At 48.0% G+C, this 16,791-nt stretch overlaps 1 protein-coding gene across 5 annotated transcripts in view; it reads right to left on the bottom strand.

Annotated features, from left to right (window-relative positions):
• Nucleotides 1–16,791, bottom strand: part of DENND1A (DENN domain containing 1A) — a 492,157-nt gene that overhangs the window by 54,498 nt on the left and 420,868 nt on the right. For all 5 annotated transcript variants that reach the window (XM_053920814.2, XM_053920818.2, XM_053920816.2 and 2 more), the window contains 5 exons: nucleotides 12,172–12,276; nucleotides 11,763–11,850; nucleotides 9,742–9,782; nucleotides 7,309–7,380; nucleotides 6,020–6,076 (listed from right to left, as the gene is read on the bottom strand). In XM_053920814.2, coding sequence (XP_053776789.1) covers nucleotides 6,020–6,076; nucleotides 7,309–7,380; nucleotides 9,742–9,782; nucleotides 11,763–11,850; nucleotides 12,172–12,276 — 363 coding nt within the window. The remainder of the gene's footprint in view (nucleotides 1–6,019; nucleotides 6,077–7,308; nucleotides 7,381–9,741; nucleotides 9,783–11,762; nucleotides 11,851–12,171; nucleotides 12,277–16,791) is intronic.

Genomic DNA, 16,791 nt, shown 5'->3' with positions numbered 1-16,791 from the left:
CTGAAAAAAAGAAAGAAATGGAGCAGTAAGGCAACGTGGTAAGAAAATACTGATGGTGATAAAAACTACAATGATAGCTATTTCAAAAAAGGTATGTGGTAGTTTTGGGGGAAATGTCTTAGTTTAAGCTTACAGGTAAAAACACCATCTCCTAGTTTTGTTTTTCCCCACCTACTAGCTGTCTGATCTTCGCAATTCGCTCAACCTCTCTGCAACCTATTTCTTATTTTCACAATGGGGAGACCACCTCCTGCTTGGGAAACTTCAAAGCCACTGGGACAATGGGTTAAATGAGATGAGATGTGAGGAAGCTTTGAAAAATGTTACAATACTGTGCAAACTGAATGCTAGGTTCTTATTCCTGCAAAATGGGAAACACACCATCTAAAAAGAGCTGTCCTGTGGTGAGCGCCTCCTACTGGCAGGTACTGTTCCAGCCCCTTGACCTTCACTATCACACTTATTTTCCACAAAAACCAAGAGGTAATAGGAATATCATGCTTTTATAGGTGAGGAAACAGGGCTCAGAGAGGGCAACTTCCCCAAGGCTACACAGCTAGAAAGTGGAAGAACCCAGAGCTATGTGATTTCTGGCATTTAAACCCTGTCAACCTTAACAATAGCACAGCAGGTGGTTTTCTGAGTTCAGGAGGCGCTCAGCAAGTCATCAGCTGTGATCTCAGAAGCCCCCTTTCTGACATGACCTCGTGCTGCCACGCCTCACGGTGTCTAGGCACACACTTATCTTCTTATCCCTGTAGACTGTGAACTCCTTAGGGTTCGGGTTCTCTGCCCCGGAACCTTGAACACAGTACATGTTCTCCACAAATCTTTGCAAAGTTGAGTCGCACATTTGGAAGGCAAATGTGTCCAATGTACAATGTACTTGCGTGTCAAAAAAGTAGTGCAGCACATTAATTTTATTTAGTTAGAAGACTCAAAGGTGCAAAAGGCTTCTTGCAAAGCCCAAGGCTATATCCCCACCAATTTATTAACTTCTGTACTATTTCTTCCACCCGGGGAAGGACAGCTGCCTGCTCCCTGGAGATCTGAGTATGGGAGGAGCCCCAGTCAAGAAAGAAATAGGGCCATTGCATATCCTTTACTGTATCTGTTAGCAGAGGTCTTCCACAGAGTAGGGATCCAGGGACAGCCAGTCCTGGCACCTATGAGGAAGGAAACTGCGGTCTGAGAGCTCACTGGGAGGCTGCCAGTACAGGGCATGTGAAAAAGGCAGCGATACCAATAAATTCTTGTGGGAATACGAACTCGCAATTTATATCAAAACCCTCAGAGGGGCATGTCCTTCGGCCCATTGATTTCATTTCCAGAAATTTATCCTGATGAGAATTTCTGCAAGGTTTCATCTGTGAAGATATTTGTCTAGACAAAAAATTGGAACTTAATTGTCTAACAATGGGATTGATTAAGTAAGGTACTGTGTCCCTCAGGTAAAATTTTATGTACCTGTTTAAACAATGACATGTGGAAGAAAGTTAGTGGTCTGGGAAATGTTTAGCATATAGTAAGTGAAAAATGCAGATTACAAAATGAGATAATTTTCTTTTTGTCTAATTGGTTGAATTTTCTCTTCAATGAACATATTTTTGTTGACAAATGGTAAAAATATTGGCTGTCACAATGTTGTTTTAAAAAAAAGGAAAACCAAGAAGCTGACAGGAGGGGCAAATCTGTTCCTTCCAAGGGTCACAGGGAAGGAAGACACAGGACAGAGCTGCAGTTCAGAGGCCATCACTGGGTGGCACATCTCTTCCCAGGGGCCCCGGGACTCTGTTCAGAGCACTGGGCTCCTACAAGTTCCCATCCCTTGGTAGAGCAAAGGGGTCAGAAGATAACTCAGTTTCTATCCCTTCCCTAAGAATCTGCTGGATCAAAAATTGTGCCTGAGGTCTAATCTGTTTCTGGAGAAGGCAGGGACAGCATTTGAGAAATCCTTGGACAGAGCCCGCAGGAGAAGCCGGGGGGCAGGAACCCAGAGGAGGAAGGGGGCTCTCAGTGGCCTTGGGTAGGAGTAGGGTGGGGGCTGGACATGGAAAAAGCCGAGGATATGACTTCATGAAGCAGAGATGTGAGCAGAGTGTTACCAGCCGAGAGGAGCTAGAAGGCACAGCTGGGCTAAGGAGGGATGGATGACAGCTGGCCATTCCGAGGAGGGGGAAGGTAAGAAAGGTTTTAACCAGGGGAGTGACTCAGCCAGAGCTGTGTTCTAGAAAGATCTCTGGGTGGCTATGTGGGTGGCCGAAAGGGAGGTGGCTGCACACCCACCATGTTCTTGGGGTGTGTGCACAAGGGGTTGGGGCACACTGGCTGCTCCGGGCGTGGGACACAAGAAAACGGACAGGATGGAAGCTCTGATTTACTGAGTGGCTACTCAGTGTTGCTGTTTAAACCCATTACTTCTTCTAATCCTTAGAATAATCTCATAAAAATCTGTTTCTCCCAGTTAATGGATGAGAAGAAGTAGGTTGAGAGAGGTCAAGTAACTTACTCAAGGTTACACAGTATCTTATACAACCAGGCTGGAATCTAGCTCATCTGCCTCAGAGGCCCAGATACCACACCACAGTGCTGGGGGTTTAAAGAACCCTGGGGGCGTGAGGTGGAGGCCATACCATCTCTGATTCAGGTCGCTGGTTTCCACTTTCAGATTCGAGCAGTGCCCTTCTTTTCCAGTCTACTTCACACCTCAGCAAATGCAAATTAAAACATGAATACTGATATCAAAATGGATCCAAAGTTGGAATTTCTATGATTGAGTCTGCAGCGTATTTTACGTGTCTGGAGACTGGGAGCTGACAGCTGTGTGTTAAGGTGTGAAAACGCCTGTTCGACAAGAATCTACCTCGACGTCCCTGCCCCACACGGGCGTACTCATTGCTTTCAACACACGAGGGGACACCTGGCCAGGGACGCTAACCCAGCAATGAATTGGCTCCTTTTAGTCACAGAAACCAAATCAACAAGCTCGATGAATCTTTTAACAATCAAAGATTTAGAAATTTTAAAAGGGGCTGTGAAATGGGCCCATTTGATGAGATCATTTTGGCACTGAAGAAAAAATATAATTTTTCAGGGATTCCCCAATACGCCAAAAAAAAAAAAAAAAAAAGACATCCTTCAGTGAGTGTCTTCATGCTCCTTGCAGGTGAGGAGGAGTGTGTGTGCAGCCACTGCTTTTAAAACAGGGCATTCTGCTGCCAGCCTTGTAGGGTGCTGTGTCTGGACAGCCCGCTGACAGTCCGCAGCCCGCCAGGCAGCTGTCTGGCAGGAGATGCTCAGGACGACCGTGCTCCACGCTCCCTTTAGAAAGCAATGCCATGGTAGCACCTCTGCTGTTTCTCTGCTTCCTGATTGTGAGCAAGTCAGACTTCAAAGGAGGCCAAGCTGTAGAACTTGACCACCTTGCTCCATTTATCCAGAGAAATATGTTACCCATCCTTCTTTTTTGTTGTCGGGCTGAAGCAGAGCAGGTGTGGAATAAAGCCACATGATAGTATTATGACAATTATTTGCCAGTGGTCACACGGGTACCCTGAAAGCTCCTGCTTCAGATGCTTTGCAAATCGGCAGCACAAATGAACAAGAGGCAGAGAAGGGGCCCTGCTCAGTCATATTAGAGATGGACCCTCCACACACCATGGTGACCTCCCTACAGGTCGGCCCCACGTTTTCTATTTGCAATTCAAACCCAAGGCGAGGGCACAGAGGGCAGGACTGTGTTCTTGATTGTATCTGTGAGGTCACCATTGCTATGCAGCTGGAGAAGGCCAGGTGGCAACCCCAGTACATTTGAAAATTGCATCTTTGTGGGGAACTGCCTCAATTTCATAGCAGAAACAAAACTTGTGATGTCTGCATTAGATGTATCGGAGGAGCCACATAGATATGTTGCCATATAAAGGGGAGGGGGCAGAAGAGAGGAGGATGAGAAAGCCAAGGAAATATTTCCGACTGCAGTGAGAGAGGTCAGATGAAGCCAAATCCTACATTAGCTCAAGAAAGGAAGCTGGCAGCTCTGCAGAAGACCAAGTCCTGCCTGCACTGAGCAATGCTAGAGGTTCGGTTACGAAAGCGCCCCTCCAAGCACGAGATCCGTAAGACCAAAGAGGGGAAAGTGAAAATTGAAAAGGGTGCACTAATGGATCTGTCAACAGCCCGATGGTGACAAGCCACGTTTCTATAAAATGCCTTCACCATTTGTGTCACCTGAAACGTACTGACACTCTACAGAACATTATCTCCTGAAGTTATTCTCGAAAAGACTGGCAGGGGGACGGGGAAAAGGGGAGGAAAGAAAATCTGCTTCAGATACTATCAAGGAAAGAAAGGACAGGGAGATGGCACGGAAGGAGAGAGATCGAGATGGTTTAAATGAACCTTTGAACAACAATATCAAAAACCCTGAGCGTGACCAGTTATTTGCAGAAATGTTACATATCGCAAAAAGGGGCTTTTCTTAAAGCTCACACGTATGAGGAGGGAGGCACTGGCCTGAGGAGAGCGGATCTGGCCAGTGAGGCTCATCTGTTCTCGGCCGGAGGAGGGACCCCTTTCTTTGCTCACTTCAAGTAATAGGATGTGGTCATTAGGAGGGAAATCTGGCGAGAGAACTCACCCCTCCCTGCCACTCCATTTTATACCCGCGATCCAATTCAGGTCCATGTGACTGGGGCAGGAGATAAAAAAGTGTATTTAGGTACTTAAGGGTTCCAACTGCTGGTCTCCGGCAGGGTGCGGCGGACCGCAGTTAGGGTCTCCCTGGATTCACATTACAGGATTTTTATTTCAGGACTTGAATTTAGCTGCTAAAAATTCACTCTCAGCTGAAACTAAGAAATTAAATGCTTAGTCAGAGCAAATTATTTTGCAATTAGAAGAAAGGAATCAATTCCTTTGACCATTTCAAGTTAATTAGAGGTCCTTTCTGACTTCGTAAAATTAAAACTGCTTTCAATTTTTTAAAAACTGCCGACATAGACCAGGGCTCTTATTAGAGTGGCACATTTGTGGTGAGTGGGATAAGGAAGGAAATGATTCCAAACATCTTTCGGCAGACAGAACACTTGGTTCAGGAAGGCAGTGTGAAATACTGTAGTGAACAGAGCAGAGATGCGGACCTAGATGGGTCTGGAATCTAATCCTGGCTGGGCCGGGCTCAAACAGTGTAACCCGTGGGCAGAGGACTTCACCTTTGAACTGTGGTCTCCCTGAACATGAAATGGGAATAATACCTTGCAGGGTGGTTCTAAGGGTTAAATATGAAAGCTCCTAGCCTGGACCATCCTGAGTGCTTAATGAAGGGTAGCAGCAATAGCAATGATGGCGGCATTCATATGAAAATGCCCTTTCTGTTGTATTAACCTCCCTGTACAAAGCTAGAGAATCAGGCGGGAGGACTTAGTTAGGATGTAGCCTGTATGATTTTGTACAATTTTACTGCTGGCCCAGGAAGGCAATCAGAGCCTCTCCCTGTCCCGGGAGAGTCTCTGACATGAACTGCTGGGCTCCTCAGGGTTAAAACCACTACTGTGGGGAGAGCCTGCGAGTCCTCCTGAAACCCGCCTTCTGTGCCCTGTGTCTGTGCGCTGTGCGTGCCGGAGCCACGGCAGTTGCTTCTCTGGAGATGCCTTGGGTTTGGGTTACAACCAGACTCAGGCCGCCTGTAGGAGGGTGTGGTGCTGAGATGGCGAGACTGAACCAATTTCTATAGACCTGGGGGCACCCTGGGACTGGTGGGGAGGGCAAGGGACAGACCGACAATAGGAACTTTGAACTTGCTTGCCTTTGTGGGTTTAAGCCAGAGTCTTAATGGTACTTGAAGACAGTTTTTTTGTCTGGGAGTATTTATAACGGTGCGAAAACTCCCGGACAGCTGGCACTGCATTTTGAAGGGCGCTAACTGCACGGTATCAACCACCCTCCACTGATTGCATCGCACTGCCGTGGCCGCGTGCTCCAGACACGGCACTTATACATTTTGAATAAGAACTTCAAGTACCTTTTGCTTCAAGCGGTTTTTCACCTCTTTTATTCCCATTTTTGCATGATCTTTTGCCTGCATGAAAAATTAATTTAAGTTAAGATTCCCATTCTGTTTCCAGCAGGGACTGTGCTTGATTTCAGTCCGTGGTGAATCACCTTCTCTGATTACTATAAAAAAAAAGGAAAAATGGGATCATCAAGTGGAAAACATAATGGCTCTGAAAACAAATACAATGTAAAAAGGTTTAAAAAATCCCTTAAAGAGGCTACAGAGATTTTATTTTCTGCATTTTGATGGCACAGATTCCTACCCACCCCACTAACCCCCACTTTCCAAAGCCCTTCTTTTGCTCTCTATAATTATTCATCTCGGCAGCCTGGTGACAGCAACCAGTAAGAGTTGATCGGCGGCTTTTTGGGCTGCAAGATTCAGGGTATCTATTACATGTCACCAGGGCAGGGTCTCAGGACCGATTTCCTGGTCAGGCTGGATGGCCTGAACGGACACATCACTGGGTTTCTCTAGGGCCATTTGTTAAATCTCAATTCGACAGACACCCTGGCTTTTATTCTCTGTCATTTTAGACCTGTGTGGTTCTGTTGGCAGCCGCCTACCCCGTTAAAGCAACTACAATTTAAGCAAAGAAAGGACTAATAACATTAAAAATGGAAATAAAACAAAACCACCCAGTTAAGTGGCTCAGAGTCAAATCAGCAGGCGAGAGAAACCACGAGAAACAAATACTTAAGGCTTGTGAGAGACGGAGCATCGGGAGCTGACGGCTCTCCCACCTTCACTCTGCCGTGTGCGTAAGTTTCACACACAACGCGTTTTCCTGGAAGGGCAGTGATGAGAGAGGATGAAGAATTCGGAACAAAAATTAAGGTATCTCCCACCATAAACACTCCTCAGTAACCTGCAAGGGAGCTGCTTTATTTTGACATCATAACGGGGACACACAGGAAAGGTTCGCCAGAACACCTGAGAGACCACGCCTCCAGGTCTCAGGGGCGCAGGCACCAGCCGCTGGCATTTTAGCCACCCAGCCTGCATTTGAAAAGTGAAAACCAGTGGCCTCCCACTTCTCTCTTGTGGCAACTGTAGGCAGAAACCCTTTAAACTGAAAACGTCACTGACCTGGCCATGAGAGATCGACGCTGGACTAGTGTAAGGGCACTGAGAGCCTTAGGAAATAGCACAGCAGCCCGGGAGTCACCTCTATGTGCAGGACTGGGTCTATCTGGGAGTCTCGGGGTGCTAAAGAACAGAGCTGTTTGGATCTTGAGACCAAGACCAGTACTTACAAACTTATAGACAGTCTTCATGGCCGGGTTTGCTTTCGTTTTCACAGTATTCAGAATTGCTCCACTTCCTTTCTATAATAAAAACGTCAATTAGCAATTTGGACTGAAGATATAGTAGGCCAACACCAACAAAGACCCCGTCTCTTTAATCAAGTTAAGCAACACTTCAAGAGAGCGTAATTTAATTAGAGAAATAGGCCTGGATGGTAACTGGTCCCAGGCAATTAGTGGTGGCCATGGCAGAATCACTATGGGTGCAGGGGGCAGGCCGGCTGGAGACGGCAATGGTGATAATGAGCTGAGGGGGCTCTAGACTCAGTACTTCGCTTGACTCCTGTCCACTGGCCGGAAGGAAAGCTCATCATAGGCTCTCTGAGGCAAAGGTTTCCCCACAATAATCTTCGATTTCTTGAGATAGCCTAGTTACCGTGATACATTAAGATACGTTTCACAACAATGGACTCTATGGCTAATACCAAGCGGGGACAGAAAACCGGGGGCTTGATAAGCCAGGATTATCTCGCTACTCTGGAAATAGGCTACCTTTAGCCATGTACCTTCCTCTGCTCACCCTGTGTTATTTTCTAATCACTCTGGTAGGCTGCCTTCCTTACCATCTATATCTTGAGAAAGGAAAAGAATGAATAGCCATAAATGTTAATAATGGCTTTAGTATAAATCCACCATGCTGATTTCTTGGTTCAGTTTCTTTAGGAGAGAGAGCAGGGGAAGAAGAGGAGGAGGAGGAGAGGGAAGGCTTTCCCAGCACACATGGGAGGTGATGAATGGGTATGAGGCATGCGGCGGGCCCAGGCACTGTGAGGGCTCACCGAGGGGATGCTCCGTGCCAGGCTCTGAGAGTACTGAGCACAGGACCGCTGGTCTCTGCCTTCAAAGACCTCAGTGCGGAGGGCACACCAGGGTAACTACAACCTAAGGTGACGAGAGATGTACTAGCTGTGCGCACAGGAGTGTGGAGTTGGCTCATTGTTTGGAAGGTCGGAGACGGCTTTACAGGGTGAAACATTTGGCCTGGTCCACGAAGGATGAGCAGGAGTTCATGTGGGGGACAGGAAGGATAAGAACATCCTCAGGATAGGAAATAGCACAACAAAAGTTTAGAAGCTGAAAGCCATGGTGTGCCAGTGCGCCTGTGCGTAACGAGCAGTCAGTGGGGCGTGGGAGGGACGGCAATCGGGGTGGAGGCCAGATGGGGTCAGCTCACAAGGGCCAGGATCAGGAGCCTACACTCCAGCATTTTCAATCAAGTGCATCACATAATCAGATCTGCAGTGCTTTTGAAAGATAATTCCAACTGATTCGAGCAGAGAGAGACTGGATCCAGTGGATATATAAAGAATAAGATACAGTAATGTAGTTATTGGGATTAACTTTTAGTAGAATTTCTTGTCCATATTAGAAATTTTGAGCTTTAATTAAAAACATTACAACTTAACCTAGAAAGCATTCTATGTTGTAGGACAATATGAAATTTTCTCCTACTCATTTATTCCATAGTGCTTTCCAGAATTACTCAGTATTCAATTTCAATGGTCCTTTGGAATAGTAAACGCTCTTTATCAATCAATCAACAAGTCCTTATTGCTTGTCTATGATTTGCCAAGTGCCCTGCTTGGCCATACCAGGAGAACAAAAGAAGTCTTTCATTGAGGAATTGCTTTCTCTTGGCCAACTGCAGCCACTTCCAAGGGACCCCGCCTTGGCAGCAGTGCACTTGGCCCACAGCAGGGGGAGAACATTTATCACATTATGTTGGAGTAGCCTGTTTACGTGCCTGCCTCCTGAACAAGCTGGGGGGCTCCCCTGGAGCAGGCCCTGTGTCTGCACCCCACTGTATCCCGGCTCCGGTACGGCGCCAGGCACACAGGCCTTCAGTGCCCACTCACCGATAAAGCTGTGTGAGAGAGAAAGGTAAGAGTCTGAGTTCTTTAGTGGCTTCTGAAGCCCTTAGCACCTGGCTTCAAACACAACAAGGAACTGTTCACAACAACAGCGAGGGAGGAAAATGTCTCCCAGTGATGAGTTCTTCGTCTTCCCAGGTCCGTGGCTGTGAAAACACTGCGGAGCAGCAAGAGGGACACATTTGGGTTTTCCCGTGAAAAATGTCCCAATTGCACTGGCCCTTGAAACAGACACGCAGACATGTTCTAAGATGATGACACCCATCTGACACACCTCAGCCACTGTCCTGGGATGAGGAAGCTTCCCCTGGCGCTCCTCACCCTCACTGAGGTATGGCTTTGGACAGTCTCACCCTGCCAGTCTCCACCTGGCTTTACAAAGAAAAGCTGTCTTCAACTGACAGAAAGGAGTGCCTCAGGCTGAATGACAGCCCTGTGGGTGGCCAGGAAGCGCAGGGCTGCCAGTAGGCCAAGGAGGGGCCCAGGTGGCTTGGAGGGGCCGCACACTTACCCGGACTGTGGAGAGCCACTGGTGATACAGTTTATCGCTGCCTGGGGGGAGAGGAGGCAGAGAAGCTGTCATTCAAAGCGGTTGTGTACGCTCAGGACTTTCCCAGTTGCTTTCAGCATGCAGGCCTTGGAAAGTTCAAAATCTGGAGAACATGGAGGCTCCCATGCCCCAGTCCCTGAAGGAGGCAGCAGCCGGTGGCCGCCACAGGTTTTCTTTCCCAAACAGGGATCTGATCTCATAGGTGCCTGGAGTACAAACTATGGTCTTCTTCATTGCATACTGGACAGGGGGCAGACCCCTGAGCTCCACGCCTTGTCTCAGCACTGCCTGCCCTCTGCCACTCCATCCTGTGCTACCGTCCTATAGGACCTTCTGTTCCAGCCTCAAGGAACTGCCTGGGGCTCCCTGACTATGTACCCTCGTGGTCCTCCATTCCTTGTAAAGGCTCTTCCCCTTGCGTGATCACTATTCCCTACTCTGTTCCTGGCTCTCCCTGCACAGTCCACACAACCACCAGCTCAGATGTCATTTCCACTGTTAGCTTCCTTCACCTGAACAGCCCTCTGCAATAGGGAACACTCATTCAGAAGCCCCTTTTCTCTGGAGTCCCGTGAGCCACCCAGGGCAGGAAACAGTGTGAGCAAACAGCTGGACACACATTCAGCACTCAACACCCTTGAGTAGTAACAGGGAAAGAAAAAGGAGGTGCTATTGGGGAACTTGTTCATTTCATCTGGTGAGATAAGGAGGTCTTATCAGGAAACAGCTTTTCTAGACATTCTGAATGACTTGACTTAGTTTAGCAACATGCAAACCCCATCTTCTTGGATCAAATATTCAGCTGTTAGAACTACTCAAACCTGCCTTGTTTGTGAAGCTCTCCTGTTACACAGTGAGAATGCAGAGCTCCATTCTAATTGCACAAAAACTGGTTCCACTCCTTTTCTCTGCACTGGTTTGATGTGCCTTTGTCTTTAGTTACACAACTCTTTGTCCTACCAGCCCAAAAGCTCCCTGAGGGCAGAACTGGGTCCTCCATTTCCTACCCTACAGGGCTCCGGACACAGCAGGTGCTCGGGAAGTGCTCCCTGACGGTCCACAGTGCCCGAAGGCCCGCACACTGGTGTCCCTGATTATGCCCTCCCTGCAGCACAAGCCAGAGGGGCCTGCAAAAGGGGTTTTGCAGGCGACACTTTGCCTGACTCTGTCAGTGTATGGGTGGCCAGCTGGGTCATTAGCACAGTCCACACCAGACACACGCCCAGCCATAAGAAGAGGCCAGCAGTATGATTATTACTACCTTGCTTTTAATTTTTGCTTTGCTCCCAAAGACTGAGGCTTGGGGTCTTGGAGAGAATGCTGAATGGGGATTCAGGAGGCAGCGTCAGCCACTAACACCTCTCCAGGACTCAGGTGCCCCCTCTGAAATGTGAGAGGTTAATACCTCTAGTTCTAAAGGCGTGTAGTGGCCGGGCGCTCTGCATTGCTTTTCACATTTTAAAGACATTTGCTGAGCAGTGAGCCCGTACCAGGGTCTGTCCCAGGGGACTGACAGCACAAACCTCCCCTCGTGGACTCTGATTTAATTGTAACAGGAATCCTGTGAGGCAGGCACTGTGCTCTCAGCGCAGAGATACAAACATTGCAGCTGAAAGAGCTGAAATGACTGGGTTCTCACCGCTAGTAAGGAGGAGGAGGCAGAGTCCTGACCTGAACCTAGGTCTCCTGATCTGACACCTCGTGTGCTCCCCACTGCACCAAGCCCACTGCTATGTTTCTAACTAGACTCTCCTTACCCTGGGGAAGCAACTGACCCCAGCACAGAGGATTTCAGATGGGCCAACGTGCATGTCCTCAGAAAATGAACAGGAGTTCCTCAAACACTGCAGTGCCAGGGTTGAAATCACTTTCTCCGTAACTCCCAGTGAAGGAAACAAGCAGTCACTGCCACTCCTTGCCAAACACACCCTGATCCCACACAACAGCCCCCAGCACAGAAAGGAAAATGAACCACTTCTCACCAGCATACTCGCCCATGTTGATCTCCTCTTCAAAAACATCACTGAATCCTTCGCCAGAATTGAGAAGGTCTAATCTGCCATCAATAAACTACAGAAAGAAGGAACAAAAGCATAACAGTGTGCACAAATAAACAAGATGGAACACCATTCAGCTGGCACCTCTGCGTATGACCAAAGAACCACCACATTTGCCAAGCCAGGAAAGGGCCTTTGGAACTGTGAGTTTCTGAAATCAGGCTGCACGGTTACAGCAACCTGTAAAACTGCACAGCATTTTCGCAAGGGTCTGTCTGGGTGCCGAGAACCCTCCTCACCCAATCCCCCGCCTGCAGCCCCCATGCTCAGTGAGGGCAGTGGCAGAAAGCCCCGCCAGAGACCCGATGCCGGCCGCGCTAGAGAGGCTAGGCACCTGTTTGAAGAGTTGCAGCTGTGTGGCATTCTGCAGGAACTGCCTCATGGCTCCAGAGCGATAGTGGGACACGAAGGCTTCCTCACAGAAGGTGATTGGCTCCCCCTGGGAACGGGAGAAGGGGAGAGGATGGTTAGAGGCACGGAGTACGAGGGGTCAGTTCTTAAACTCGACTAGGTGGTGCTTCTACATCAGCTAATTAGATTAATTAGGCCCTCCTCTACCTGGTGAAGTGGCTATTAACGTTGATGGCATTCTAGTCTCTGGATGAGGAAGCTGTGTCAGAGAGTAAGTCATTCCTCAAAGTCAGAGCTGGTAGGAAGCAGAGTGGGAACCAAAGGCTGGACGACACCTCCTCCTCCTTCCACATCCCAACAGCAAGTCAGTGGATGGGCCCTCCAATGGGAGAACCTCTCTTCGGATAGCACCTGAAGCAGAAGGAGCCCTGCTACACGAAACGGCCAGCTGCTCTGGTGGGTGCTGGGGGGTGGCGGCTGGGCTCTCCCTGCTTGGTCTTCCCTCCCCCACCCCCACTCCTTGCACCTTAGCAGTCCCTAAAGCACCAGCTGTGGGACACGATTTGAAAACCACTCACCCAGTGTTCTTAACCAATAGCAAATTAGGATTTTAGAAGAATTATTTATACAAAAAGCAGGGATGATCAAAAATAAAATTTACAATCCAGTCAATTTGGTGCTTATGCTGTTTGATAAGGAAGTTTGCTTTTACCAAACTACATTTTATGAGTCAAAAAAATGACATCCTAAGCTTCAAAAACATGCCATCTTGTAGTTAACACCTCCATCCTTCTTTGAAGGCATTGGAGTGCTCATCTACACAGACAAGTCTTTAATTTTAACGGTGTACTCTTAATTCTGAAAGATCAGACTTTTTTTATCTTGCACTGAATTAAAGGTGCCCCTCGCTTCGTAGCCTTGGCAGCAAACAGAGACGTTTGAAGCCCCACTTTTACCCTGTTTTAATGAGCTACATAAGTGTTAAACTTACTGCCTAGCTGCTATAAATTCCAAGAGCTCCTCCTGCTTAAATGTAGCCAATATTAGCCCAGCAACTGGGCAGACTTATTGCACAATGGTGGCAAGATGACCCGAGAAAGTGAGGGTGAGGGGGAATAATTATTTTTATACTGTTCTACCCCCAATTTTGTAAAGGATACGAGGCAGCTTACATGAGCACACAGAACAAAGAAAACAAGCAGGGCTGGAATAGATGTAAATACAGACAATGTAATTATTTGGGAAAAGAGTATCTAGATACATAGGACCTATGTGAGTTCTAAAATTGTTACAAAATTAGCCCTGAGCTTCCTGGTTGTTGAAGGAAGAAGGGGAAAATGCAGATTTTACATTGTCTATGAGAAAAAAAAGTATACCAAGTCCTGAGGGAAAAGACAGTTTTCAAGCCATTTATCACTTGGCATGACTTTACACCTTCCTTGCTAGAGATCAGCTAGTGATAACCAACAGAAGCCCAGCAGAATGCCATCCCCATGGCCTGAAGTTTGGCTTCTCACCCTCAGGACCAGAGCAGGACAATCAGGTCTCCAGGTGACCTCCATGAGCACAGTGCAACACAACACTGAATGACTCCTAACAAGCAGCGTCTGCTCAGACCACTTTTGTCAGCTCCAAACCTATGTCACCGTCCCCACCTGGATGGCCTACCAGCACTTCAAACTCAAAATGGCCTAACCTCCCCATTTGAGTGCACCCCAAATCTGCTTTCATTATTTATTTTTCATTTTGTTGATGAGAGAGAGAGACTCTGATTTGTTGTTCCACCCATTTATGTATTCATTGGTTGATGCTTGTATGTGCCCGAACTGAGGATCAAACCCACAACCTTGGTGTAGTGGGACGATGCTCTAAGCAGCTGAGCTACCCGGCCAGGGCTCCTTCTTTCTTATCACTGTCCACTGCTAGCCCCAGCAGACCTGTGAGACTCCCTAGTCCTTCCCATTTTACCAGTGTCCCTGCTCTCCAGGCCCTGACTCTGGCACAAGCCTGCCTGCGGCGTGGGGCTTTAACTCTGTGTCCCTTTTCTGTTTCATTCCTCCCAGTAACTGCAACTCTTCAGGCAAAAGTGATTTCCAAAATGCCAATTGCAGCATGTCACTGTTCGTCTCAAGAATTCTGTTGAAAAGATTATATTTGATTACTTGATTACCGTTTGCTTCTTCCACTAGATTATATGCTTCACGTGGGCAGGAACGGTACCTGTTGTGCTCACTGTTGCGCACCCAGAGACCTGTATGTCACACACATGGGGTCCTGGGTGGGGGAGGAAAGAAAAAGTCCTAGCTCTTTAGCTGGGCAAACAAACCTTTCCTAAGTGGACCCCTGCTTTCTTTTCCAGAGTCCTGTGTCCTTTTCCACTGCTCTCCTCTGTACCTTTATGCTCCAAATGCACTTCCGAATCACATGTCATGTTCTTTACCACTCTCTTCCTGGCTTTTGCCATTTCTATTCCTTCTCCCTGCACATCCTTCTCATAGGCACAGGTCTTTGCTATAGCCATTCACGCCTGCTTGATGCTCCCACAGTGCCTCATGCAGCCCTGGGTGCTGGGTAATGTGCACCAGTGTCCCCTGTGACTGGGAGCTTGAGCGGGCATAGGTCCTGATGGGCTCATCTGTCTGGTCCCTGGGAACAGCACAGAGCCCAGCCCCCAGGGATGTGGGGTAGAGAAACGCAGAATGCACTTGACTCTGGTTCCCATCACACGAGCCCTGTGGTCCTGGTGGTGCTGAGACACCACTTGTCTGACAGGAAGGGAGGTCTCTGAGCACAATGGCAGGTGAGTGACACTTGTGTCCGGGGAATTCAGAGCTGCTTCAAGGAAATGCTTACTCATTAGTTAGCATTCACTCCTGCTAGTTAGCTTTGACCAAACACTGCTATGAGGGAGAAGTCTGCTGAGGAACCAATGAATTCAAGAGAGTTTGCGACCAGATTTGGAGGCGAGGGTAGCCTGAGGCAGGGTTTAGCTGCAGGAGAGCAGAAAGAATCTCATCTTTAGGGAGACATGGACATTTTGGGCCTGTTGTTTTCTTACTGGGCCAGATCTCTGTGTCATAAAAACAGACAACGGGACACGGACGCGATGGAGGGCTCAGGGGAAATGTGACCATGGAGACCGCCTCTGCGAGGAGCTTGAAGAACAGCATCGGCAGCGTCAGTCGACACGGAGACAAACACTAGTGCTCAGTGCAGTGCGGCTGGGATGGTGGGCAGCAACATGTCTGCAGGAGTCAGAAGAGAAAAAGGCTGACTCTCCTAGGGCAGCAGGTTGGGAACTGTGACAAGTGGGCACAGGACAGCGGTGCCCAGGAGGGTGAGTAGGAGTCAGGTGAGCAAATTCCGCCCATTCCGGGCATTGTTCTGTCCCAATCCTCCTGAAAGGCAGTGACACTGTCTCCTGGGGTCCTGGATAAGGTCTGCATGGCGACAGGCAAAGAGGTCTCATTTCCCTGGAACAACTCACCTTCTAAAAAAGGATAGCAAGTAGCATTTCACCTAATCTTTACAGAATAACTGAGGCACAGTAACCTGCCAAGGTCATATAACCCCTAGTGGCAAAACTGGGGCTTTGTACCCTAGTGGCCTCCAAAGCCTGGCTGCCACCATCAGGCACGCGGCCCACAGGAGACTCGATTTCTCTGGCCTCAGTTCAGTTTGCCCTCGAATACCCGCTGGAGAGCAAGAGACGTCTTTTGGAAGGTGGAACCCCTCAGGTTCTCCTGTGGGCACTCAGAGCACCAGCCCCTCAGAGACAAACAGCTCCTGGGAGCAGGCGAGCACGTGTGAAGGATCTTTCTGCCACAGGACTAACTCCGGGATGCCACGCCATGTACGCCGGCTCATCCAGCCCTTCCCTGTGCTGAAGTGGCCGCCCCACGCCACTCTCCACAGTGGAGAGGAGTAAGGCAAGGTGTCTTGTTAATTCCCTCCTTTGTAAGAAGTGCTGATTTAGTTCTCCTGTTAGGCTGATTAAACCAATTGTCTTCTTAGGTGACCCTCTAGGAGCCGGGGGCCCCCGGCTGATAGTGACATTAATTCAGGGAAGCCAGGCCGTGAGCATTCATGCGTAGACTGCATTAGGAGAGTTTTCCGTCCCTGACCCGGAGGACAGTTAAACACGGCTGCTTAACCCTGTCAAGGATTTGTTACAAAAAGACAAGATTTACTCTTGGATTATCTTCTTGATATATGGAAGCAATGGAAAATTCCATCACTAATGAGTCAATCTTTGTTAACAGGTGAAGTTAAAGTTGGTGATTCCAAAGTTTTTATTTTTATTTTTTATTTGTATTTCCAGAAATAAATAGATTTCACTCATAGCCTTGTGGGTACTGGCATAAAAAATAAAATCTCCCATCAGATTCTTTAGCAGCAACTTTCCTTGATCTGCTGATCCATACTTCAACTATTCGATTATTTTCCTTCACAAATTTAATTTTTATCAAAATTTTATGTGCACGTTGAGTCTAAGAAAAAAAAAGTGTCCTCTTTTTATGGACCTTGCTTAAAAAAGAAAGCTAATGTTGGAAGATTCGTCCATCCAGACATTTAACAAACACCTACTATGTGCCTATGCTGT

This window comes from Desmodus rotundus, chromosome 1 (assembly GCF_022682495.2).
Source record: "Desmodus rotundus isolate HL8 chromosome 1, HLdesRot8A.1, whole genome shotgun sequence".
Lineage (NCBI taxonomy): Eukaryota > Metazoa > Chordata > Mammalia > Chiroptera > Phyllostomidae > Desmodus > Desmodus rotundus.
Note: the sequence above shows the minus strand (reverse complement) of the source record. Positions and strands in the feature narration are given on the sequence as shown.